This window comes from Kogia breviceps, unplaced genomic scaffold (assembly GCF_026419965.1).
Source record: "Kogia breviceps isolate mKogBre1 unplaced genomic scaffold, mKogBre1 haplotype 1 scaffold_393, whole genome shotgun sequence".
Lineage (NCBI taxonomy): Eukaryota > Metazoa > Chordata > Mammalia > Artiodactyla > Physeteridae > Kogia > Kogia breviceps.
Genome location: NW_026711832.1, coordinates 5,637 through 33,360, shown reverse-complemented (window position 1 = coordinate 33,360; position 27,724 = coordinate 5,637). Strand labels below are relative to the sequence as shown.

General features: G+C 35.9%; 1 protein-coding gene across 1 annotated transcript; it reads right to left on the bottom strand.

The window, feature by feature from the left end:
- LOC131749742 (maestro heat-like repeat-containing protein family member 9) lies at window positions 1-27,347 on the bottom strand (the record flags this gene model as incomplete). Its single annotated transcript, XM_067024367.1, has 6 exons — window positions 27,225-27,347; window positions 17,911-17,990; window positions 11,197-11,332; window positions 10,536-10,622; window positions 8,473-8,577; window positions 1-136 (listed from the first exon to the last, which is right to left on the bottom strand). Coding segments are annotated over exons 1-6 (667 nt in total), but the record flags the coding sequence as incomplete, so codon positions are not given.
- Between the last annotated feature and the right edge of the window lie 377 nt (window positions 27,348-27,724).

Genomic DNA, 27,724 nt, shown 5'->3' with positions numbered 1-27,724 from the left:
CATTTTGACACTTTGCAATGCAGAGGAGGTGATACATTCCCAAGGATGCTTGTTGTGTGATTGAGGGATCAGCATGGGAACACAAAAGAGACAGTTCTGCTGCCAGAACACCCAAACATGGAACATCAACACTTGTCTAGTGAAAAAACAAAGTAGAAAAATGTATTTGCTATGCATGGTCAACATTAAATGTTTGTGTCTGATATATATATCAGACTACCGTTAGAGATGAGCTTCAGAGTTCACAAAATCGGTATTAAAATCCTCACTCTGTTACTGAGCCTCAATTTTCTCATCTATGAAATGCATATAACAAATGTTATCTTGTAACAGTTATTGTAGGAACTAAGGGGGTAACATTTATGGCAAAAAAGCAAGTTCCTAGCAAAGTGCTTGGAAATAATAGAGACTCAACTAATGTTAGTTTCTAGTCAATATTTTAGGTAGCTATTTGTAGGTATCAAATTCTTAGGATACTGGGGTGGGGGAGTCAATATCCAAAAACTTTCATACTTCCTTCTCCATGTATGAAACACTTTAGATGACTGTGTAAGTCACTGGGGAACACTTCAGATGACTCTGTAAGTCATTGAAGAAAACTTTTCTTCTGAGAATTGCTCTGATTCTTCCCAGGGAAATTAATTTTTTAAAAAACTCAAAACATTTGCTTCTGGTATCAAACCTACTGCCAAAACATTTATATATTCCCCCCCCCCCTACACACACACACAACTTCCTTGACACATAGGCTTCTCAAATATTTGGGTTTTTACCTTGACTGATTTATTTAGCCAGATCAAATGCAAATAGGGAGAGTAGACACATAAAAAAAGAAAGGAGAGATGGAAAAGACATTTTGCTTTTGTGAAGGTATGAGAATTATTACCAATTTTCTTTAAACAAAAAGGACTCTTCCCACATGTAGGTTTGCTAAACTAGTAGGCCTGCAGAATCTTCTTAACCCTAAGACAAATGATTACTTTTGCTAGATAGATGCTTTGGTGGTAAAAGTTAGAGTTCAAGTCAACCTTCCAGGGACATCCCAAGACCTGTTTCTCCTTCTTTGTATTACTCTTATATAGCCTTATCCTTATCTCTCTTGTTGCTTGACCCACACACGTCTCTCTGTCTGTCTGTCTGCCTGTCTCAGTCTTACACACACACACACACACACACACACACACACACACGGAATCATTCCTGAAGAAGAATATGAGGTGACCTAGGTCATGGGCCAAGGATATGACCGAATTAGGATGTTGGTAGTGATGGTCTTAGTAGACGAAGGGAAGATAATCTGCTTCTGTGGATGTCTTTCTTGGATTCTTTCTGCCTATATTTCTTTGTAAGGGTACCTCCGGCTCCCCCTATTTTAGGAGTCCTATGACTTAGAAGAATCTAGAAGCAGACAGTAGGGGTTGCTATTTATTATAGGCCCTAGGAAGAAGTATTTTATTTTCCCCTGGCTATTCTCTTCTTTTGGTTTGCATCCCAAATTTCTTTTTCTATCAAACGGCAAGATTTTAAGAACCGCCTTTGCATTATGGGTTTAAGAAAAAAGGGGAAGGTGTTCTGTTTCTCTGTTGGGCATGATGGAGGGGTATGAGTATGTGTCCGGTATTTTGCCACAAGCTTCTCTGCCATAAACGTCTTTGCCATGAGCATTTTTGCTGCAAACCCTTTTAATACATGCCTAATTGTCTGTAAGGCAATTTAGCTGTAAAAGATAAAATAATTAGTAGACTGTTTGGTTTGACACTTTGGTTTCAACTGGTTGAAATGAGTTAGACTTTCTTTCAGTTAGCCATTTTATTGATGGCTTTATTGAGCTGAGAGATGACAATGATTTGTCCCAAGAGTTGGATTCTTATTTTGAAGCACACTACATGGGAGGAGAAAGAGGCTTAGGGTCTCAGAGGTGCAGAGTTGAACCCACATTTCCCATAGAACTTTGGAACATCTATGAACAGACATGTGGCAAAATGCCAAGAACAAAAAACAGTGCAGAGGTTTTTATAACGCAATACAAAGCTCAGTTAGAAATATGCATCCTGGTATTTGGAATGAAGGATGAAATGAAGGAAGAAATTTTAGCAAAAAAGAAAAACTATCATGCTGAATAAGGAGATGAATCAAAAAGCAAAAAACATATTATGAATGAAAGACTTCAAAGACAAGTGCTTAAGTACAACCCACAAAATAAAATCAGTTATTTGGCAGGATTGCCACGAATTTACACACAATTTAAATATATTTAAATTGTATGCAAATATTTAAATTGTATTTCTCGAGAAAGCCTTTTCAATTTTGTTATTAATTTTTCATGTTTCATTATGACCTTTATAATGTCCCCCTTTTATTTTTCATTATTTTATCTTTTATGAAAAAATTGCCTTACGGCCAATTAGTTATGCTACAAAGATGTCTATGGCAAAGACCCTTACAGCGAAAGTACCTAGAACCAGGGGAGTACTTCTCACAGCTTAGCTCACTGAACCTGGGGACCATTTACGGAGGATTGGCTTTAAAGTTTTATTGTGTTATAGATTTTGCCTTGAGCATTCTCTCAGATTATCCCTTCTCATGAACTTATGGATGTGTAACTCTTAGCAGGTGTCTTTGTAAAGGAAGCTGCTAATGATGCCAGATAGGGTCTGTCTAGATGTGTGTCTCTGGCGGAGTAGGTGTGGCCATGTCTAGATTGCATAGCGTGTTTGAGGAGGAGGGGAGACATGACCTAGGACAGGCCAAGAGAGGAATAAAACTGTGTGAACCATGGGGCACATTGATTATGCCCTGCACAGTCCCTTCAGAAGTATGCCAACCAAGTCACACCCCCTCAAACACAAGACTTTGGGAACATTTAATACAGTATAGTCCTGCTTTTTTAGAAAATCTATCTAAAGTGCTGAAAGAAGGAAAGAGTTAAGACCTGGAGAAAAGTAGCTTCTCTGTATTTGTTCCTAAGTCTAAGTGTTCCTGCTTAGTTTTCTGGCCCTTTCTTACTGGAATCCTTCTGGATTCCTTTCCTTCTGGATTCCTTCTGGCCTCTCCAGTTCCTTATCTTAACAATTATGACAGTTTTAGGTGCTAAATTCCAGAAGCAACCACTTCTAAGTTTTTTAGCTGCTTCTTTTGGAAGTCAACTGTACATCTCTAAACAATGGACTTCTACTTCAGTTCTAATATCACTTTGGAACATTGCCTATCTATTCCTGCTGTGATGAATCAGTGCATAGGCCCTACTCATTTTTAGTTATATTTCCTTTTGGCATATAAATATGTCCTTTCTACTCCTTTTGAGACTAAATTCTCATCTGTACTCAGAATTATCTATTTTTGATAATCATTTTTGTTCTCTTTATTTGCCTGGGGCTATCTCTTGTATTTGGAGGGTTTTCTCAAATGTCTGGCAAGTTCTTGGTTGTCTAGTCATATTTAAGAATGTAATGCCACTGGTGGGATTTTGTATGTGAACAAGGCTTGTCAACTGGTGGGCTTGGCTTTAGAGTAGTCGGGTGGGAAGGCTGGGGTCATGCTGAAGTGTATCTAAACAACAGAACCAAGATGATTGTCTCAGGGAATTTACAATTGTTTTGAGAAAAATGTCCTCAAATTTTACCTACCAATGGACTCATGTCCCTGTGGAATATAGAGTGTGTGTGTAAACATGGATGGGAGGCACTATACATCCTTCTGTATAAACTTTCTGTGAGTCTTTTCAGTGCATGTGTATGTCTTCAGCTTTCCTTTGCCTCCCACTCTTCATCATTACTTGGGCTTCCATAGCTCCAAACTCTTCAGGTTCCACAGGGATACTCCCTCCCTTTTCAGCTGTCCTCCATTCTAATGTTCACATGCCCCTACCTTTCAGCTTCCCCTGCCAGACTTTATCAGTTACCATCTTCTATCTATTTTGTCATGCAGAAGTTTGCTGACATCACTAGCCCACTGAGAACCCATTACTAATTCTCTTTGTTGCAACGGCAACATTTAACAAATTTTATTACTATCATTTTGTGGGGGAGGGGATAGACATGTGAACAATCTGTTAGCTTTGACTGGAAATCTTCCACCTGTCTTTTAAATGATGATGTGCCAAAGGAACAAACCTAGGAAAAATCTGTTAATGAGATAATATGACATGTTTAACTCACATTTCTTCACCCGTTTGGAAATTAACAGTTTAACTGAAAGGACAAATATTCTTTGAGTGTAGCAGTTTCTTCACCCTGATGGGCACACAGTTCGTATAAGAGGAATACCACTTTAAATTCTGGTAGAATACAAATGAAAGTATTGTTCAATAGGACAGGGGTGTCTGAGAGTCTGGAAGACATAGCCTAGTGTAATTTATGAAGAAAATAGTTTTTATCCAGTGAATGGCCAGAACCTGAGAACAGAATAGGTAGCTACATTTAGTTAGAGAATGGCAGAAAAAATCTTCATTTATTATTTACAATGTGTCAGATATAGAGATACACAGACCTTGCCTGTGGGTAGTTTAGCTTTTAATTTATTAATAATATTTTTGATTGTTTTATGTATTTGTTCCCCCATCTCCATTAATTTCACCGACTTAATTATCTTCAGAAGATAATTATCTTATCTTTAGAAGATAATTATCTTAATTATCTTATTTTAAAGGGAAAATTAACTTAGTAAAGGTTTATGCTTCCATGACTGTGATAAGCTTGTTGAGGCTAGCTTAGTTCCCACCTTCTGGAAAATGCTGGTGTGCTTCCACCTGGTGGCATTCAGCAAACATTGCAGAACAGAGGAATACGTTACCACTTGGCTTCTCAAAGGTCTCAGTTATAGCTTAGGAACCCTCAACAATTTATGAGAGCCTTCTGCTGTACATATGAATTTACACATTTATTGTTTCACAGTTGAAGTGTGGGCTATGTACTGGGAAGAATGAACTTTACAACTGTCATTGAAAGAGAGTAGGGGTGATAGCAGAAGATGAAACCCCCAAATGTCATACCTGCTACCTGAGTGGAACTCACTAGAAGATATATATATATATATATATTTATACACACATACAGTATATATCTAGTATATAAATATACAGTAGATATATAAATAGAAAGTATATATGTGTATTGAAGTGCAAAGAGAAACGTGTGAATAGTCTCCATCAAATACTTGCTGAATATATAAAACATGTTAGGAACTATACAGAAAACAGACTGGAGTGTTGAACTACACTTTCTCTCAAGCCTCACTTGCAAAATTTTGTGTCCATTTGAATGGACATTCCAAACCATCTCAGAAATAGAGGGAGACTGACTTCCCAGGCCAAAGAATCAGAATATTTAAAACAAGCCACTCAGTCTCTCTTTTGGACACTGAGATGGGGAATTAGCATGATGCAAAGAACATCATGGACTGTATTTTCCCATGTAAGTAAATTGTATTATGTTCCAAAGCTTATTTTGTTTATTTAATTTTTGGCTTTTTCTCAGTCTTTTTTAAAATTTTTATTGGAATATAGTTGTTTTACAACAGTGTGTTAGTTTATACTGTACAGCACAGTGAATCAGCTATATGTATACATTTATCCCCTCTTTTTTGGATTTCCTTCTCATTTAGGTCACCACAGAGCATTGAGTAGGGTTCCCTGTGCTATGTAGTAGGTTCTCATTAGTTATGTATTTTATACATAGTATAAATAGTGTATATATGTCAATCCCAATCTCCCAATTCATCCCACCCCCTTTCCCTTTTGGAATCCATACATTTATTCTCTATGTCTGTGTCTCTATTTCTGCTTTGTAAATAAGATTTTTTTTTCAGATTCCACATATACGCGTTAATATATGATATTTGTTTTTCTCTTTCTGACTTACTTCACTCTGTATGACAGTCTCTAGGTCCATCCATGTCTCTACAAATGACACAAATTCAATCCTTTTTATGGCGAGTAACATTCCATTGTGTATATGTACCACATATTCTTTATCCATTACTCCGTTGATGGACATTCAGGTTGCTTCCATGTCCTGGCTCTTGTAAATAGTGCTGCAATGAACATTGGGGTGCATGTGTCTTTTTGAATTATGGTTTCCTCTGGGTAAATGCCCAGTAGTGGGATTGCTGGATCATACGGTAGTTCTATTTTTAGTTTTTTAAGGAATCTCCATACTGTTCTCCATAGCGGCTGTATCAATTTACATTCCCACCAGCAGTACATGAGGTTTCTCTTTTCTCCACACCCTCTCCAGCATTTATTGTTGCTAGATTTTTTTGATCATGGCCATTGTAACCTGTGTGAGGTGATACCTCATTGTAGTTTTGATCTGCATTTTTCTAATTAGTGATGTTGAGCATTTTTTCATGTGTTTGTTGGCCATCTGTATGTCTTCTTTGGAGAAATGTCTATTTAGGTCCTCCGCCCATGTTTTTTTTTTTTTTTTTTTTTTTTTTTTTTTGTGGTACGCGGGCCTCTCCCATTGCAGAGCACAGGCTCGGCGCAGGCTCAGTGGCCACGGCTCATGGGCCCAGCCGCTCCGCGGCACGTGGGATCTTCCCTGACCGGGGCTCGAACCCGTGTCCCCTGCATTGGCAGGCGGATTCTCAACCACTGCGCCACCAGGGAAGCCCTCCACCCATGTTTTGATTGAGTTGTTTTTTTTTTTTTTTTATATTGAGCTGCCTGAGCTGTTTGTATATTTTGGAGATTAATCCTTTATCAGTTGCTTCATTGGCAAATATTTTCTCCCATTCTGTGGGTTGTCTTCTAATCTTGTTTATGGTTTCATTTGCTGTGCAAAAGCTTTTAGGTTTAATTAGGTCCCATTTGTTTATTTTTATTTTTATTCTCATTACTCTAGGAGGTGGGTCAAAAAGATCTTGCTGCAATTTATGTCATAGAATGTTCTGCCTATGTTTTCCTCTAAGAGTTTTATAGTATCCAGCCTTACATTTAGGTCTTTAATCCATTTTGGGTTTATTTTTGTGTGTGGTGTTAGGGAATGTTCTAATTTCATTCTTTTACATGTGGCTGTCCAGTTTTCCCAGAACCACTTATTGAAGAGGATATCTTTGCTCCATTGTATATTCTGGCCTCCTTTGTCATAGATTCGGTGACCATAAGTGCATGGGTTTATCTCCCAAAGTTTATTTTAAATAAAATAATAAAAATTCAGCTATGTTATAAGGCTGATCTAGGATTTTTGTCTCAATATGTCTAGAGACTGTACAAATATTAGAAATGGATACATGAAGATAGTGTCACAAATGCATGTTTCTGACCCCCTTCATACTGAACTCCTGAACTGATTTAAGCAATCAGATATACAATTAGTACAGTATGTTTAAAACTCACAGTGAAGAGTGAGTTATGGAACAGAGACTGAAAACACAGTATCTGTAAGAGAGAAAAATGTTCAGAAATAGTCTGAGGCTTCTTAGAGGCAGGCAATAGTGTTATTCAAAATATAGAAAACCTCAGTAAATATTGGCAATTATGAGATACCTATTTGTTCTCCATCTGAAAGGCAACGGTTAAAGAGTCTGATAATATCCAGGCATTTGTGAAGGTTGAGGAAATGGGCACTCTAATATTCACAGGAATGCAGAATGAAGGACAATTGTGCATTACTAAGTTTTAACCTATTCATACTTTTTGGCCTATTATTTTCCTTAGCATTTCTAAGTACATACATACATGCAAAAGGATGACCATTTTTGTATTGTTTGAAATAGAAAAATCCACAATATACCTCAATGTTCATCAACTGAAGAATAGTTAAGTAGATCATAATACATCAACACTATAAGATATAAGCTGTAGTTAAAATAATGAAGCAAATCTATGAAAGTATCTGTTGGGCATACTGTTCAGTGAAAAAATCAAATTGCAGAACCATATGTAAATATGATGTAAGTTTAGTAAAGAAAAACTCAGCAACAAAGCTATGTATATCCCTGTGCATATATATTTGTATGTGTACCTAGCTGTTTGGCAGGACACATATCACACAGACATGGCTAGGGATGAGATTGGGGTGGAGAGGATAGTAAAGAAGGACTTCTGCTATGTCTTTAGCATGTTTTACAATGAAAGTACTCAAGAATTACTTGTTATACATTTAAAATAAATGGTGGTTTAAAAATATTCTAGGAAAAAGAAATAAGAAGGAAAGTAAGGATGGAAGAATTTATAAGTTTACAAATAACGTTGATTGTGGTCCAAAGAGGAGAATCCAGAGAGTCAGCAAAATCCTGGTTTTGACACACTCATACTGTTTGTGGAAAGCATGAGGCATCTTAATCAATTGAGAAACTCTGCTCTAACTGACATAAAGTCATGTAGGATATTAATTCCTTTCCCAGTATCCCAACCTACTAGTATGATAATACAAAGCAGGCATCTAACACTCTCTAGACCCAAGACCTGGAAAGCAGCACTGCGGAAATGCAGTCTTCAGAAGCACGTGGCATGATTACTCTGTGACTTACATATCCCTTGACTTTCCTGGATGCAAAGCTTAGCACTCTGCTGATGATCACCATGGCTCTCTCCTGCATGTACAAATTATCTTCACTCATCCACACAGCCATTTCCTGTTGAAAACACAAGAACTATCCTAGAACCATGGTGTTTCCATTTCCACAGGTCCCTTTCTTCTGATCACCACCTTCACCAAGTCAAGGTTCCCCATGTCCTCCCAATGGTTTCACACCTATCCTATATTTATTTTAAAAATATGACAATAAGCTAGTATATTACTGTCTAGTATAATACTTCATCTGCCATATAGCTACACCTGGGTTTTATTTTATTTAATTCTATCGAACAAGTATTTACTAATATCCACTATAACAGTCACTTTGCCAGGCATCATGAAAAGTTTAACATGAGGTTATGAGGCTGATTATCATCAGCTGCTTCTCCTTCTCTTTTTCTTTCTCTCTTTTTTAAAACCATAGGATCTGATTTGCAGTTTTAAAAAAGAATCAAATGTTATTTGATCCTGAAATGTCATTTTATCCCAGAATTGCCTCTTTAAATTTACCATCCTGATATTTTCTCACTCATGGTTTAGAGTATATTCCTGGAGCCAGCTCGATGAGAAAGTTCTTGCTAATTTTGATTCATTGCTAAATATGGTCTTTCTGTAGCTTCTACCTATTTGTTCTAAATCCTCAGATGCAGCGACATATTTACAACCTTGAGGAAGGAAGAAGACTGCATATGCCTTACATGTTAACCACCATTAGTAGACTTCTTAAGACAGATTGTTGGAGTACTTAGTATTTATGCCAATGATTGGCCAAATCTCATCCCCTTCTCTTGCTCCCATTGTGTAAAACTGTTCTGAAGTTTGTTTCCTAGGGCAGAAGAGTCTCTAGAACTCAGGGGGCTCAGCCTATTCCTTTTCCAGGAGTGAGGGTCAACTCTTTTTGAGGATCAGGGGAGTTTCTAGATGTGGTAGGTATAAGAACAAGGTGGTTAAGTAACAGGCTCCCAAGTTAGAGTAGGTCCTCTACTCATTAGATGCACACATATTATTTATCCTCTCTCTGCTTCCATTTCCTTATCTGCAAATGAGAGAAATAATTTTAACTTTCTCATAGGGTTATTTTAAGGATTAAATTTTAAAACCCATATATTAAGTATTCAGCTTAGTGCCTGACATAGAGTAAATCCTCAATAAGCAGCCTAGGGTGGTAGAAAGAGCACACATGGGGAGAGGGTTGTAATAATGGGGTAATAACCAATTTACAGGATTGTGAGGTTAAAATGTTTTAAATGCATGGAAAATATTTGGCTAAAATTAGGCACAAGTTATCTCAGTATATTTTATTATCCCCCCCATTTCTCCTAATCTTCATATATACCAGTTCTGCTTCTTTCCTTGAATGTATTTTATGATTTGCAAATCCCATGATTCTCATGGTACAGTAAGTAAATCTAGTTTCTCAGTATTTTCAGACAGCTTCCTCCTGATGCCATCATGTTAAAAATGCAAAATTAAAGGTCATAAAATGTCCAGATCAGTCTCTGTCTCTGCCTGGCACGTTAAAAACACAGTAAAATCTTGGATGTGAAAAGTAGGGTTATGGATGGTTATCAGAACTTCCTTTGATACTATGGTGTCCATGAAGATAGGATGCTCATGGGATTTCCTAGCCCAGGGTTGTTAAGGAAGAACATGCATATAGATATTATCAAAATATGACTCATTGTTAGGTGGACATGAAGGTGGTTTAGGCCAATCATCGTATGCTCTGCTACCCGGTATTGTGTTTACTCTTACATTGCTATATAACCCTTGGCTTCTTAAGTGTCTGTTGCCATTCTCCCAAAATTGGATTCTTAAAATTGTGTCTCTGTAATTCAAATAAAAGGAAGTGATTTTATTTGGGAGATAATGAGACATTCTGAAAGGTAAAGAAAATTTTTCAGCTGCCAAATACTTTATGGAGATGTAAGTATGGCAAATGGTAAATAATAAGTAAAATATAGTATACCCTTTAGATTTATGACAAGAAAACGAGACTACTTATTTTCCCTTTACCTTTAAGATTTGCAGTTTGTAGAGGTCTTTAGACACTAAGATCAGAAGAGTGTCCTCAAATATGTTTAAAATAGTTCGGTATAAATTCTGAAAAACAAGAAATTTGCACAACCAGCCAGCCGGCCTTAGATAAAATTTTACCAATGCCTATAGTTTTGCATCCTGGGGTCCTGAGTTCTCCGCATAAACTGAAGGTAAGAAAGGAGAGAGGTAGCTCTGGAGATGAGACCTCGTTCAATACAATATGCCATGAATTGCTTTAATACCTTATGGGGCAAGTGAACTGTGTAGCTATGCTGAGAAATAAAAACCACGTATGTTGCTGAACTTACTACAGGATTCTTCCTACCTCTACTTTTCTTAGCTCCTATTTCCTTCTTTGCAGCACTTGCCAGTAAACTTGCTGTTTTTGTCAAACAAATTAACCCAAATCTCTTCACCCATTTGTTCCTATAGATCCTATACAATCCTTTAAATCCCATGGGTTATTGAATTCACAAGGAGTCCAGGGATAGAGATTAGTGCTAGAATATGCTGTTTATCTATTATGTCTAAAAAGAATGAAGGAGAAAACAAAGATTACAACTTTTGGACAGACTTTCTGTGGGATTGTTGTGGTGCATGACGATGTCTCATTATGACTAAAAGAAGCAAGTCTTACCTCGAGGTCCTCTTGGTCATCCTCATTCTTCCCAATTTCTTTCACTTTGTCAAGACTTGGTATAGCAAATGCCATTTTAAAGGACGACTCTACTATCTTCAGTTGAGTTTCATATTGCAATAAGGGATCCACGAAGCTGACAAGAAAAAGGTATAATTATTTAATTGAGGAAAGAACAGATACAACCTAACTTTAGTGTTTTTTTCTTAGTTTAAGAGACAGTGTACTAGAAAATGAGGCCCAACTTTTGGCTTTATATAACATGGGTTTTAAATATTAGTGTAAAAATAACAATGGTACTTTAAATATAAAGGAATCATATTTTTTGGTAAAAATCATTTATAATCTGTTATTTAGAGTTCATAATATATTTCTTCATAGACATAATAATGTAAAAGGTGGTTACCTACCCAGCCAAGCCCATAAAGCCATGCTGAGATTTAGGTAGTTGAAATATATTACTGCCACATTTTCTCTAGTACATGATACTATGTTTCTTACATTTAATGTTTGTGATATTGGGATACATCTTCCAATTTATGGCAAAAGAAACCTTCCCAACAGCAGCTGAAAAGATAAGTTGTGACACAGCTATTGTTCCTTCAATAAGTGTGACCTGGATAACAGTGCCTCCTGAGATTTTTGTGTTAAAAATAATTTTTTTTAAAAAAAGATGGTAATATAGTTGGTAAGGTAGGAAATCTTGTGCTGAACTCAGAATATTTTTCCTCTACTGAAGAAGACCTAAATATCTGATATCCATTGTTTGAAATGGCATTTCTTGGATTATATTAGATAATTTTCAAATCTTGGGAAGATTGATTTGACTTATTCATGGGCTTCAATGGATTTTCAGACTCTGAACAGCTACCTATCAAAAGCTTCCAGTAGTATTTTCAGTTGTAGGTTTCTAGAGATATATGATTTTGTTTAGAATAATGCAAAATTAATATTTTGATAAAATAGAAAATAGTGTCTTTTAATGTACTTTGAAATCATATTGCCGGTCCTAAAAATGCTAAAATGGTCCATGTCATGAACAAGGATTAGGAAAGTAGTGTGATACTCTGATGCCGTTCATAACTGCTGATGGACTAAAGAATCTTCACATTTTAAGTGTGAAGAAGGCTGAGAGTCAGATATTGGTGATACTAAAGAAGAAATCCCAATGTAAATATATAGGTCAACATTGGCAATTATCAGCAAGTATACATTGTTTTGGGGGCTACATGTAATTGATTTTCAGAAGAACAAGTATTAAATTACTAATGTGTTTTACAAAAAATGACAACTTAAAATAAGAATGGCAGTGTAAAGCCTTTTTTATATTCCAAGATATATAACCAGGTGGTATAGAAAGAAACTTGAGAAGAAAGAATAAGCATCCCTAACAAATTACTGTATGCTTTTGTTAAATTTTTGAGTGAAATGTCTTTTCAGATATTAGAGTGAAGTGAGAAGTAGAGGTAAGCCAAATGTACTAAAATATTTCTTGAAAATGTTTTATTTCTTCCTATTATGAAGCAATAACTATTATATAATGTCAGTAAGCAAAATTTTTACAAGTATAATTTCAAGAATCACAATTGAATAAAGGAAAGTAGATGCCTCCTAATAAAAGCATGGGAAAATTATATTAAACATGATCAAAAATAAATCAGGAGGGCTATATTAATATGATACAAGTCTAATTCAAATGAAAGGTATTAAGAGAGATATATGCAATTATTATAAAATAATAAGACATAGTTATTAATACAAAAGCTCTCAAACCACATAGAAACAAAATTGAAAAATTCTTAAACATAATTATTAAAATATATAATAATTTTATGAAAAATTATTAAATTATTAAAGATATAAGGAGAAATAGACACAGAGATATAGGAGATGATTAAGCATTCAATTATTAGTGTATGGTAGATAAAAATAAAAATTCTGCAAAAGGAGAGACCTTTAATATAATTAATAAGGAGGTATAAATTGTATTAATTGAGATAACAAGGATTATCTTTTCAGATAATCATGGAATGCTGACAAATATTTACCATATACTTAGCCATAGAAAGGTTCAAAATATAAAAGGATATATATTTCATTCTCTAATCACAATGAGAAGTTTATTTTAAAAATTAGAAAATTCAAAGTACTTAAATACTGTCAAGGTTTTTTTCTTATTTAAAATGAGGGAAAAATAATAAACTAAACATATAATTTAAGATTTTAAAAGGACTAAAAATACAACCAAAGACATGAAGGACATAAGCAAAATAAATGCATTATGAAAAAAAAAGGAAAAGGAAAAATAATAAGTATAATGGCAAGTTTAAAAAAAGATTTAAAAGATAAGAAATCATAAGAGACTACTACAGGCAACTATATGCCAATAAAATAGACAACCTAGAAGAAATGGACAAATTCTTAGAAAGGTACAACCTTCCAAGACTGAACCAGGAAGAAACAGAAAATATGAATAGACCAAGCACAAGTCCAGGACCAGATGGCTTCACAGGCAAATTCTATCAAATATTTAGAGAAGAGTTAAAACCTATCCTTCTGAAACTCTTCCAAAAAATTACAGAGGAATGAACACTCCCAAGCTCATTCTATGACACAATCATCACCCTGACACCAAAACCAGATAAAGTTATCACAAAAAAGAAAATGATAGGCCAATATCACTGATGAACATAGATAGATGAAAAATCCTCAACAAAATACTTGCATACCAAATCAAACAACACATTAAAAGGATCACACACCATGATCAAGTAAGTGGGATTTATCCCAGGGATGCAAGGATTCTTCAATATCTGCAAATCAATCAGTGTGAGACACGACATCAATAAATTGAAGAATAAAAATGATATAATATCTCAATAGATGCAGAAAAAGTTTTTGACAAAATTCAACACCCACTTATGATAAAAACTCTCCAGAAAGTGAGCATAGAGGGAACCTACCTCAACATAATAAAGGCCATATATGACAAACACACAGCAAACATCATTCTCAATGGTGAAACACTGAAAACATTTCTTCTAAGATCAGGAACAAGACAAGGATGTCCACTGTCACCACTCTTATTCAACATAGTTTTGGAAGTCCTAGCCATGGCAATCAGAGAAGAAAAAGAAATAAAAGGAATCCAAATTGGAAAAGAAGAAGTAAAACTGTCACTGTTTGCAGATGACATGATACTATACATAGAAAACCCTAAAGATGTTACTAGAAAACTACTAGAGCTCATCAAGGAATCTGGTAAAGTTGCAGGATACAAAATTAAAGCACAGAAATCTCTTGCATTCCTATGCACTAACAATGAAACATCAGAAAGAGAAATCAAGGAAATAATCCCATTTACTATCACATCAAAAAGAATAAAATACCTAGGAATAAACCTACCTAAAAGGTAAAAGACCTGTACTCAGAAAACTATAATATACTAATGAAAGAAATCAAAGATGACACAGACAGATGGAGAGATATAACATGTTCTCAGATTGGAAGAATCAATATTATGAAAATTAGTATACTACCCAAAGCAATCTACAGATTCAATGCAATCCTTATCAAATTACCAATGCATTTTTCACAGAATTAGAACAAAATATTTTACAATTTGTATGGAAACATAAAGGCCACAAAAGCCAAAGCAATCCTGTGAAGGAAGAACAGAGCTGGAGGGATCAGGCTCCATGACTTCAGACTATACTACAAAGCTACAGTCTTCAAAGCAGTGTGATACTGGCACAAAACAGAAATATAGATCAATGGAACAGGATAGAAAGTCCAGAGATAAAACCATGCACCCATGGTCACCTAATCTATGACAAAGGGGGCAAGAATATAGAATGGAGAAAAGACAGTCTCTTCAATAAGTCGTCCTGGGAAAACTGGACAGCTCCATGTAAAAGAATGAAATTAGAACACTCCCTAACACCACACACAAAAATAAACTCAAAATGGATTAAAGACCTAAATGTAAGGCTGGATACTATAAAACTCTTAGACGAAAACATAGAAAACTCTTTGACATAAATCATAGCAAGATCTTTTTCAATATACCTCCTAGAGTAATGAAAATTTTTTAAAAAATAAACAAATGGGGCTTCCCTGGTGGTGCAGTGGTTGAGTCCGCCTGCCGATGCAGGGGACACAGGTTCATGCTCCAGTCCAGGAAGATCCACATGCCATGGAGCAGCTGGGCCCATGAGCCATGGCTGTTGAGCCTGCGCATCCAGAGCCTGTGCTTTGCAACGGGAGAGGCCACAGCAGTGAGAGGCCCGTGTACAGAAAAAACAAACAAAAAAAACCAAAACAAACAAACAAAAAATGGGACCTAATTAAACTTAGCTTTTCCACAGCAAAGAAAACCATTAAAAAATGAAAAGACAACCCTCATAAAGGGAGAAAATATTTGTAAATGAAGCAACTGATATGGGATTAATCTCCAAAATTTACAAACATCTCATGCAGCTCAATATCAGAAAAACAACACAATCAAAAAAACAGGCAGAAGATCTAAATAGACATCTCTCCAAAGGAGATATACAGATAGCTAAAAAGCACATGAAAAGCTGCTCAACATCACTAATTATTAGAAAAATGCAAATCAAAACTCCAATAAAGTATCACCTCACACCAATTAGAATGGCCATCATCAAAAAATCTAGAAACAGTATATGCTGGAGAGGGTGTGAGGAAAAGGGAACCCTCCTACACTGTTGGTAGGAATGTAAGTTGATACAGCAACTATGGAGAACAATGTGGATGCTCCTTAAAAAACTAAAAATAGAGCTACCATATGATTCAGGAATCCCACTCCTGGGCATATATCTGGAGAAAAACATGGTTCAAAAGGATATATGCACCCCAATGTTCATTGCAGCACTATTTATGATAGCCAGGACACAGAAGCAATCTAAATGTCCATTGACAGATGAATGGATGAAGAAGGTGTGGTATGTATATACAATGGAATATCACTCAGCCATAAAAAAGAATGAAATGATGCCATTTGCAGTGACATCAATGGATCTAGACATTGTCATACTGAGTGAAGTAAGTCAGACAAAGAGAGACAAATATCATGTGATATTGTTTATATGTGGCATCTAAAAAAAGTGTACAAATGAACTTATCTACAAAACAGAAATAGAGTTACAGATGTAGAGAACAAACTTATGGTTACTGGGGGTTAGGGGGGAAGGGATAAATTGGAAGATTGGGATTGACAGATACACACTACTATGTATAAAATAGATAACTAATAAGGACCTACTGTATAGCACAGGGAACTCTACTCAATAATCTCTAATGGCCTAGATGGGAAAAGAATCTAAAAAAGAGTAGATATATGTATAACTGATTCACTTTGCTGTACACCTGAAACTGACACAACATTGTGAATCAACTATACTCCAATAACAACAACAACAGAAAGACAAGCAAAAGAGTAAGAAGAAACTAAATGAAAATTAATAAAGACTAAATTAGTCAAAAAAAGAAGTAAGCTATTATGAGTTTAATAGTAACAAATAAAATTTATATTATTAAATTATACAAGTATATATGAAGGTATAACACATGTAAATCTTTACCAAATTATACTTGGTTGAAATATGAAAAGCAAAATCGATAACAAATTTTAAAGGATAAAGGAAAAACTATTATGTGGGAGATTTTTACGACATTTAAGTAGACCAAAAAGTTAAATTAAAATATGGAGAAGGGGATTCTAATCCAGGGTCTGCCTTTCCATGAACCCTGTAAAATAATATAATACAGTATGCCAAATTTTGTTTATATGGATCTATTTATACATGTAAGAGTATCTTCTAGGTGACTAGGCTTTGACAAAACACTTATTAGTAAGTGCAGTTCTTCTGGAAAACAAGTTTGACACAATCAAAAGCTCTAAGAAGGTTCATCTCATCTGCATTACTTTGGGTTCAGGGGAAGCAGATGCCAAAACAGGATTAGAAGTACAAGAGATTTCCAAGAGAAGGAAGGAAGGAGGAATAGGGTAGGAAGAGTCTTGGACTGCGGCAAGTTCCAAGGAGGGTTCAGCTTGGCTGATGGCGATCCCTCAAGCTGAAGTCACCCATTGGAGTTATTTGTCCTACCATTCTGGGTCACTGGTGAGATCAGCCTACAGGAAGTGACACCTCACAGACCGTGCTGGTATATCTATACAGGCAGCAGCTGGAGCTGTTGACCAATGAGGATTCTCCCACAGCAGGCATTTTCATGGTTGCCTATCACCTAAATCAGGAACCTAACTTTCAGAATGGTATTTCAAGGAAGTAGTTCAGAACAGATACAATCTTTTATGTACCAGGATGATTATCATAATGTTGGTAAAATATAATATAATTTAGAAAATGTCAGAATTTGGGAATATTCCATTGCCATTAAAATGAAAATATGATTTTACAGAGAAATTAAAAATTAAGACAAAGCAAAAATGAAAATTGGAATAGAAAATTGAATGTGCAACCTGCTTGTGATTCTGCAATAGTTAGATGATCTACCTGTACATGCAATACAGAAAGATTTAAAAAGAACATGAGAAAGAAAGAACTAATAGTTGCTGAAGTAGGGTGGTGGAATTTGGAGTAAATTTTTATTTTTCATATTTTTGATATGTATCTATTACATTTTTTAAAAGGTATTCAATCAGTGCTATGAGAGCATTAAAGCTTCTTATACCTGGAGTTCATGGCCAGGATCATGGCTTGATTACTTAACAGGCCTGAGTATGCATCCCATAGGCTGGCAGCTGTTTGCGCCTGTAAGTACCAGGAGAGAGAGAAAAGAATCAATGATGACAGACTTGTGGGGCTCAAAACATCATGTGTAATTCTGTCTTTTACAGAAACCAAAGGGACCAAATTGGACTTGAAATATAAGCCCAAGGGTTTGTAGAAGTGTTGAGACCAAACTGTAATTTAAACCTATGCGTGATACTAAATGCTGGCCTTTTACAGCCAACCACTGTGCTTATATAATTAGCATTTCCAGACAAAAATTTATTAGGAATGCTCTTTACCAAGTGTCCTCCTATACACCACTCTAACCATTCAATGAAATCTGCTTAGTGTGGAGTGTATCTATAAACATACCAGCAAGGTGATTTAAATCCGGCCTTACTGAAAAATGTCCAAACTCACACTACTATAGAATGGGAACCATGTACAGGTCAATGTATAGCTGTCTAATATAACTATTTAAATTTATAAATGGTAATAAATGGGATTCCATTAAGAATCTCCACTTCTTTATTCAAGAAGTTGGAGAACTGGAGAAGACCTAATAGAATAGCACCTCTCTTCTGCGCATCCCACTCTTGTTCATGCAAGCCTCTGTTGCAATGTCTCTTGTATCAGGCCCTTGTATGCCCTTGTCACTTTCTTGTATTAATGCTGTTTATAGAAATTCTCAGCCTCTATTTCTGAAATAGCTCAAAGTTCTTTTTTAAGTACTGCTGTATAATAATGGTATTTCAAAGGGAATTTATTCCCTCTAGTGCATGGCAAATGACTGCCCCTGAATACTTTGCACATTAAAAAAAAAGTCCTTTTCTGTTTGCTAAGTGCTGCTTTGCTGACTCCAGCATTGAGTGTCCTGTGGGATCTATGTTCTGCCTCTGTGGAGTGTAAGAGCAATCTTGATGGATAGAGCTATATGCCTGTCTATTAAGATCGTGTTGTGGCCTGTGTTTGAATTTTGAGAAATTTCGATGTTGAAACCCTAACCTCCAATATGATGATATTAGGAAGTGGGGCCTTTGGGAGGTGATTAGGTTTAGATGAGGTCATGAGGGATAACCCCTATGATGGGATTAGAGCCTTTACAAGAATAGACATAAGAGAGCTTTCTTTCAATTTCTCTCTCCACCATGTGAGGATGCAAGGAAAGGATGGCTGTCTGAAACCCAGGAAGAAGAATCTCACCAGATACTGAATCTACCATTCTTTGATCTTGGACTTCCCAGCATCCAGAACTGTGAGAAATAAATTTCTGTTGTATAAGCTACCCATTCTCTGGTACCATGGTAAACCAGCCCAAACAGATGAGAGAGTCAGAGAAACTTCCTGATTGGGGATCTGAATTTAAAAATGGCATCTCCCCACTAGGGATAAGCATCCTTCCATGACCTTTCTGGGAGTCACCACAATGATCATTGTCTAACACCTCTTCTCTGGGCTGTGCTCAGACTGAGTGGTTCAGAGGACTTATTCTCCTTTCTCTAAAATATTTATATTCATATCTAACATTGATTCCTAACAATACCAAACATAGTTTTACTTAATCTTGAGAGAATAATTCTTTGCTATGTTATTTATTAACATACTGCACATTATTATTACTTAGAGAGCATGGAATCTTCTATATGGCAGACAACTCTCACTGTAATATGGAAGAATAATGGTGATTGGTCTATTTTGGAAAGACATTTTTGTCTTTGTCACCACTTTCATTTAATTTGGCCAGAAATCTACTAGTTGTGTTTCTCTGGGCAGTGACTAACTGAACATTTTGTTTGATATAAGCAATGATCCTTTGGCAGTATTGTTTCAGTGGGATTCCATTCTTATAGAATATGTTCTAACTGAGCTTGAGTCCTTAGAAATTAATTTGTAACGCTTTAAATTTAAAGCACTGATTCTCAACATTGGCAGTACATTAAGGGGTTAAAAAATATTGATTTTAATCCCTGGGCCACACCTCCAGAGATTTGGATTTAATAGGTCTGTATTCAAGACCAGGCATCAACATTTTAAAAAAAGGCCTTCCAGAATATTTTGATGTACAACCAGAATTGAGAAGCTGTTTTTAAGCCTGTAGCTTGCTTGTATAGTAATAATCGTCATTAGGTTGATCTCTAATAACATGGACCTCTGCTTCCCCTCTGTTAGCTAGGATCTCTCTTTTTCATGGAGCCAAATTTGTTACCACAACTCCATCACCAGTTTATTGTTCTGCCCATATTACTTTAGCATCACATCTTTTGTTGATTCTCTGATTTACAGCAATATCCCTTCCTTGTTATAAGCATGCTTTCACCTGTGCCATACATACTGCTAATGTTTATCTAATTCCAAAAGCCAGTGCACACATTGATAAGCAGTGAGGATTGTCTAACATGTACAGACTGATTCTCCAGTGGTGTCAGTATAGGGAGTTGTAGGATTTAGCCAGGAATTTCACCTGCTTTTCCCAATTAAGCTTTTTGTTATTGTTTCAAACATAAAACATGCTCACCAGTGTTCCCAGAAATTTTTCAGTGCCTCCTCTGGGGAGATATGATTATCATTCTGGCTTTAACTTCTATTATACGGATAAGTTCTCTTTTATGTCATTTTCAATGACTCCTTAATCACTCTGGCTCTTCATTGGAAACCCGCAGTAACTGATAAAACGGTCACAATCCTGGGACTTTCCTGGTGGCGCAGTGGTTAAGTATCTGCCTACCAATGCAGGGGACACGGGTTTGAGCCCTGGTCCAGGAAGATCCCACATGCCTCAGAGCAACTAAGCCGTGTGCCACAACTACTGAGCCTGCGCTCTAGAGCCCACGAGCCACAGCTACTGAGCCCGCGTGCCACAACTACTGAAGCCCGCGTGCCTAGAGCCTGTGCTCCGCAACGAGAAGCCACTGCAATGAGAAGCTGGTGCACCACAACAAAGAGTAGCCCCTGCTCACCGCAACTAAAGAAAGCCCGTGCACAGCCATGAAGACCCAATACACCCAAAAATAAATAAATTAATTAATTTTAAAAACAATGCTCACAATCCTGGAAATCTGTACTTTGTAATATATTTCATAACATTGGATTCTAGGGCCAGTCTGGTGGGCCTTAAGCTTCAATATTTATTATTTTGGCTTTGTTCTCTAAACTATCCATCTGCTTTTTATATATATCTTATATCATTGACATTTTTTGTTCAATATCGCTTGTCATTCTTGGCCAGAAGAATTGGAGTTGTGCCAACTTGACTAGTTTCTTAAATCTCAGATGTTTCAAATCACATACAGGTAATGTGTGTTTTCTTATGCCACCTTAGCCAGGGAGAAAATGATATTATCATAATAATCATTATTCTGAGGGAATTTGAATTCCCTCTGGTAATTCCCAAACTATCCTGGGAATGTTCAAAGGGAGCCATGGACTTGGTCTTCTAGAATACTATGTGAGTCTAAACTTTCTCCTTAATCTTAGCTCACTAGAATGTCTCCTTTCTCTGATAATAGCAAAATGTCAAAAGTTCAGAGAGATGGGGCATCTGAATTGAGGGCATGAATATCCAATGCCCTTACCTCTTAGGCTTTCTATCTTGTGCTGGTGCCTTACTGAAGGTAGTGATTGCTGTTGCTGATGCTCTTGTGTCACTACCAACACTGCCAAGGCCAGATACTGAGATAGGTGAAGGCTACACCCAGAATAAATTCACCCTCTACTCCCAAATCCAGTTAAATTATTTTCTACTACTGCAAAAAGCACCAGAACCAGTGTAACTACACTGTGCACTCTCAGTATTGTAGTTCTTAACAGTTTTTACTTGTTCTTATTTTCATTCCTTGCTTGACTTAAACTCTGGGGAAGATTGGTGGGACAAATTCCTGAAAGAAAGTTACTGTGCTGTTATATTATATAGAATTGCCCTATTCCTTTTTTTTTTTTCTAATTAATCAATCTCTTTAAACTAGTTTTGTGCCTCCACTGTCTTTCCTTAGAAAGTTCTTTTCCAGGGAGATGTGGGGCCCTCATCTCTGCACACTACTGGAAGGCCTACTTCACCAAATCTCCAGACATTTTAGGGTCTTGGCATCAACATATCTTGGCTCATGAGGGTACCCCAAATACACACTTCCCTCATCAAAAAGCCTTTGCCATCCTTACAAATCTCCCCTCTCAACCAAGAATCTTGTTATGGAAAGATGAAGAACTAAATATAATATCTCTGCAAGATTGAATCCCCAGGATGCAGACATTTTCAGTTGATCATCATATAGTTATTTAGTGTATACTATGTACTAGGTGCTATGTTAAGCAGTGGGGTTAGAACAGGGGCAAGACAGATAGTTTCTGCCAGTAATCTCATGGGAAAGAAAACTTGAAACACAGGAAATCGGTAAGTATTCAACAAAAGATGATTTATACGGATGATTAAGGGAAGCTAAACTAACAGAGGGTATCAAAGAAAATTTGTTTTCTGAAGAAGTTTTAAGCTCAAAATTAGAGATTATGGGGGTCAGGAGAGCAGAGGAATAGTTTTTCAAACAGAGAAACACTATGGGTTAAGGACTTGACTTGAGAAAGGGTTTGTTGCATTACAGACACTGTTCTCAACCCTCAGTGAGCCTTAAAATCATTTGGATCCCTTCTAAAAATACAAATGTCTAGACTTCACCCCACACAAGTGAATCAAAATATCTGAAGGTGTGGCCCTAGCAACAGTATTTTTTTTTAAACCTTCCACACATAATCCTAATATGAAGCCAGGATTGGGAACCACTGTATCAGAGGACATGAAAGGAAACCACATGGATGGTGCAAAGAGAGTAAGGAGAGTGGAAAATCGTGGGGCCAGAAAGGTTGAATCACAGCTGGTCCTTTTGTGAGTAATAAAGATTACTACTCATCTCTAAGGACAATGGGAGGCATTTAATAGAAGGAGAGAGAAGATCACAGGGCTGCTTTGTAGAGATTTGAATAAATATGATAAAGTTGTTGCCAAGAGAATGTTACTGGGGTGAGAGATTGTAACAGACTAGGATTAGAATACTGGCAGTGGAAAAAGAGAGATAAGTAGTGACTGGTAGCAATATCAAATGCTGCTTAAAGGTCACACAAGAAAAAGAAAATTATTCTTTGGATTTGAGACATGAAAGCCACTAGAGACCTAGATGGGAGTAGCTCAGTAGAGGGTTTCTGTAGATGTCCAGACTGGCAGGTCATCATGCTGACTAATCAGCTCAGGTCTCACATTTGGATGTGAGGTCCTCACTTATCTGCAGACACAAATGAACAAAGAGAAAGACTCTACTAGCCAAAGCTTACATTTCCTTTTTACATGACCAAAGTCAACAAATGAGACTCAAAAAAAGTGAGATTGTATAATTGAGGCAAAACCATTTGTTTCCATTTCAGAACCATGTGTGCTGGGTACAATACTTGTCATTTTACTGATTCTGGTGTGACATAGTAATACTCATTGAAACTTGATATTCTATGCCTAGAGACCTTATACCTTTCTCTTTATCATTTTTCTCTGCTGGATTTCTGCCCCTTGTGCTTTCTTTGATTTCTCTACCCCAAACAGAGAAGCGAGTGCTTCTGTTGAGCTTCATTATTATTGATGGCCACTAGAGTATACTCTCTTGAGATAACTCAAAATTTATAGCATGACAGTAAAAGCAGAGAACCTCTACAAACACAGAGACCCGAATATCTCTCACTTCCTTAATAGGGAAGATTTCCACTTTTTTTCATTGGGAACAGCAAAGAGAGGAACTTTTTTAAAGCTTAGGTATACATGGACATCATTACCAGTTAGTATGGTAATATCCACCTAGTAGTGTGTTATTGTTTTTATAAATTTTATTTTTAAATTGAAGTATAGTTGATTTACAGTGTTGTGCCTATCTCTGCTGTACAAAAAAGTGACTCAGTTATACACATATAGACATTCTTTTTTAAAATATTCTTTTCCATTTATGGTTTATCACAGGGTATTGAATATAGTTCCTTGTGCTATATAGTAGGACCTTGTTGTTTATCCATCCTATATACAATAGTTTACATCTGCTAATCCCAGGATCCCAGTACTTCCCTTCTCCACCCTCCCTCCCCTTTGGTAACCTTGTGGAATCTAGAGTGTTGTTTTAAGTCCAAGTCTCAATGTGACTTCATTCAAAAACTTGTTGGTGACTGCCTACTTTGGAGCCTTATATTCATAAATATCCATTTCAATATCTGATAAAATTCTGCTGTTAAAACGTACTGGTTTCTTTCCCTCTCATCTTTTTAATATAATTGTATAAACCCTCAGAACTAGTAATACATGGTATTATTAATATGTAAATATAATTTAAAAAACCCTGAGCAGAATAGGTGATGAAAACCATCATGTTCACATCAACTTCAGTGGTCCAAGAGGATGAAGTTTCCTAGTTACTCTCTTACTTTTCCAAGACTACTTAAAACTTATTTCTCTAATATATCCCTAGTTTAGACCTGGATTAGATCTCTGAGTTAGGTCATAATGGATTATTGTAATAACATAAACATTCTTCACAACACTTCTATGATATCCATTGGAGCACGAAATTTTTATTCCAAATAATAAGGTTTAGCCAGCTGGTGATGCAGACATTGTTTCCTAATCCCCACATTTTAGAAAGGCCTATAGAACAGGCACTTATTTTGGAACAATTTCAAGTCAGCTTTACTCAGTCCATCTAGGACTTTAATTTGCCATCTGTTATGCCTTTTATTATCCACTTTGACAATATTAATGTTATCTATGGACACTAATAATTCTGGATAGGTCATATTAACAAACTGCTTCTCTATTCAGTATAAAAAGGTTCCCCTTTAAATGAATAGATCTCTAATGGGCAGAAAAAGTCTTTATTTTTATCCTCATTAGTCAATGTTATCTGGTTGTTGGAAGTGATAACACTGACTTAGCAAGTCTAACCCATGGAGAACCACAAACACTTCAGTAGGTAGTCTAGTGACACTTGAAGGCAAAATAGAGAGTATTAGCTCAGTGATTATGTTAATATGCACACATTTAAAAAACTTCCACATTTCTTTTTACTATTACTATTGGATAGACATTTAACAATAGCAGTTAGAATGAACCACAAAAGTACATTTTAATTATATGAATACCTAAGGCATTAATTTAAACCGTCCTCCTAGAGCATTATTTAAACTGTCTTGTCAGTGAACATTCTGATGTGCCAGATCACTAATACACACACCTCAATCCATCCACAAGGAGAAACTCTTTGGTTCTGTCCTGAGTTGATTCTTCAGTATGTTTTCATGTGTCTCAGATCAAAGCCATGAGATCTTGGGATTTCTTAAAATGTCACAATACAATGTCTAACTAATAGTAGTCTCAGAAGGAAAGAATGAAGAAAACATAAGGAAGAAAACTTTCCAATAAATAATTCAAGATCTTCTCAAAGATAAATGGCTGGAATCTTTAGACTGAAACATGAGTAAGTGCTTAACATATTTGAATAAAAAATACACCTAAAACTATTTTTATGAAATTTCAGTCTAGCCAAGATGAAGAAAAATCTTAAAGGCTTCCAGAAAGAGAAAACAGGTGACAAAAGCTAGAGAATCAGATCATGATCAGATTTTTCATTGGTTATACTGGATACCAGAAAAAATGTAAGTTATGCCTCAGATTTTATTTTTTAGAGAAAATGATTTGCAACCTAGGGAAATGGCTGGAGTCATAATTGATGATAGCTGTTGTTATGGTGGTATTTTTATTTTATTTTATTTATTTATTTATTTTTTTTGTGATATGCGGGCCTCTCACTGTTGTGGCCTCTCCCGTTGCGAAGCACAGGCTCCGGACGCGCAGGCTCCGCGGCATGTGGGATCTTCCCGGACCGGGGCACGAACCCGTGTCCCCTGCATCGGCAGGCGGATTCTCAACCACTGCGAGTGGTGGTATTTTTAAAAACTCATCTATATTGCATCATTTAAAAAATGAAAACATAGCACTTTTGTAAAACTATAAAAGCATTTAAAATTGATCATATATCCACTTCACAAACAAAAAATCTCTAAGTTCCCAGAGACAGAAATTGTGCAGGTCACATTCTGCTGCAATAATGGTATGAGATTATATGTTAAAAATAAAAGAATGGAATAATTGATATCTATATGCAAAAAGATTAATTTATATTCCTACCTCACACCTACACAAAAATAACTCAAAATAGATAATAAATCTAAATCTAAGAGCTAAAACTATAAATCCTTTAGAAGAAAACATAGGAGAAAATCTTTGTCACTTTTGGTTTAGGCAAAATTTCCTTAGATATAGTCCCCAAAGCACAGTCAACAAAAGAAGAAAAAGATAAATTGGACTTGATCAATACTAAAACTTTTTTCTCTTCAAAAGACACAATTAAGGAAAGGGAAAAAAATCAATGTACTGGGAGAAAATATTTGCAAATCATATATTCTACACTCAATAACTGTAAATCTATAAAATACCCCTAGATAAATGATTAAGAAATATTGAAGGTATACATGAAGAAAAAAACTTTACTGAAGATTCAAGTAAGTGAGAGAAAAAAACATGTTCCTGATGACAAGACAAAAATTTAAGTAAATTCTCCATAAGCTAATCTATAAATTTAGTACAATTCTAATCAAATGCCAAAAGAAATTCTGGGAGAAATTTCACAAGCACAGTCTGAAATTCTTGTGAAAGTGTAAAATTAGCCAATACATTTTTTTCTTTTCATTTTGAATTTTATTTTATTTTATTTTTACACAGCACGTTCTTATTAGTTACCTATTTTATACATATTAGTGTATATATGTCAATCCCAATCTCCCAATTCATATGTTTTCTCTCTACATCTATGTCTCTATTTCTGCCTTGCAAACTGGTTCATCTGTACCATTTTTCTAGATTCCACATATGCTTTAATATACAATTTTTGTTTTTCTTTTTCTGACTTCACTCTGTATGACAGTCTCTAGGTCCATCCACATCTCTACAAATGACCCAATTTCATTCCTTTTTATGGCTGAGTAATATTCCATTGTATGTATGCACCACATCTTCTTTATCCATTCATCTGTTGATGGGCATTTAGGTTGATTCCATGACCTTAGCCAAGACATTTTTGAAAAAGAGGAATAACTGTATAGATTCACCAAATTAGATGCAGAAAGAGTTTGTGTTATATAGCCGAGCTATCTATAATAGTTTAAAAGTGTGACAGTTTCTTTATTGCTGTGATTTGGTACGATAACATTGACTATTCTGGCTGAAACCAAAAGATTCTGCTGAAGCTGCTGCTGCCACCTGTCAAAGGCATTGATAATGTTGCTAGTGCTTCCTGATGGAGTCCCATGACTGCTGATACCCATTATCAAGTTAACCGGCTTATTTCACTTAGCATAATACCCTCAATGTCTATCAATGTTGTTGCAAATGGCAAGATTTCATTCTTTTTTAGGACTGAGCAATATTCCATTGTATATATGTACCACATATTCTTTATCCATTTATTTGTGAGTGGACAGTTAGGTTGCTTACATATCTTGACTACTGTAAATAATGCTGCAATGAACATGGGGAACATATATATTTTCAAATTAGTGTTTTTGTTTTCTTCAAATAAATACAAAGGATTTGAGTTGCTGGGTCGTACTAATATAATATTGTAATTCAACTATATTTCAATTTAAAAAATAGAGAAAACTAGGGTTGCACAAAAGATGCTCTCACTTCATAGCAAAAGCCA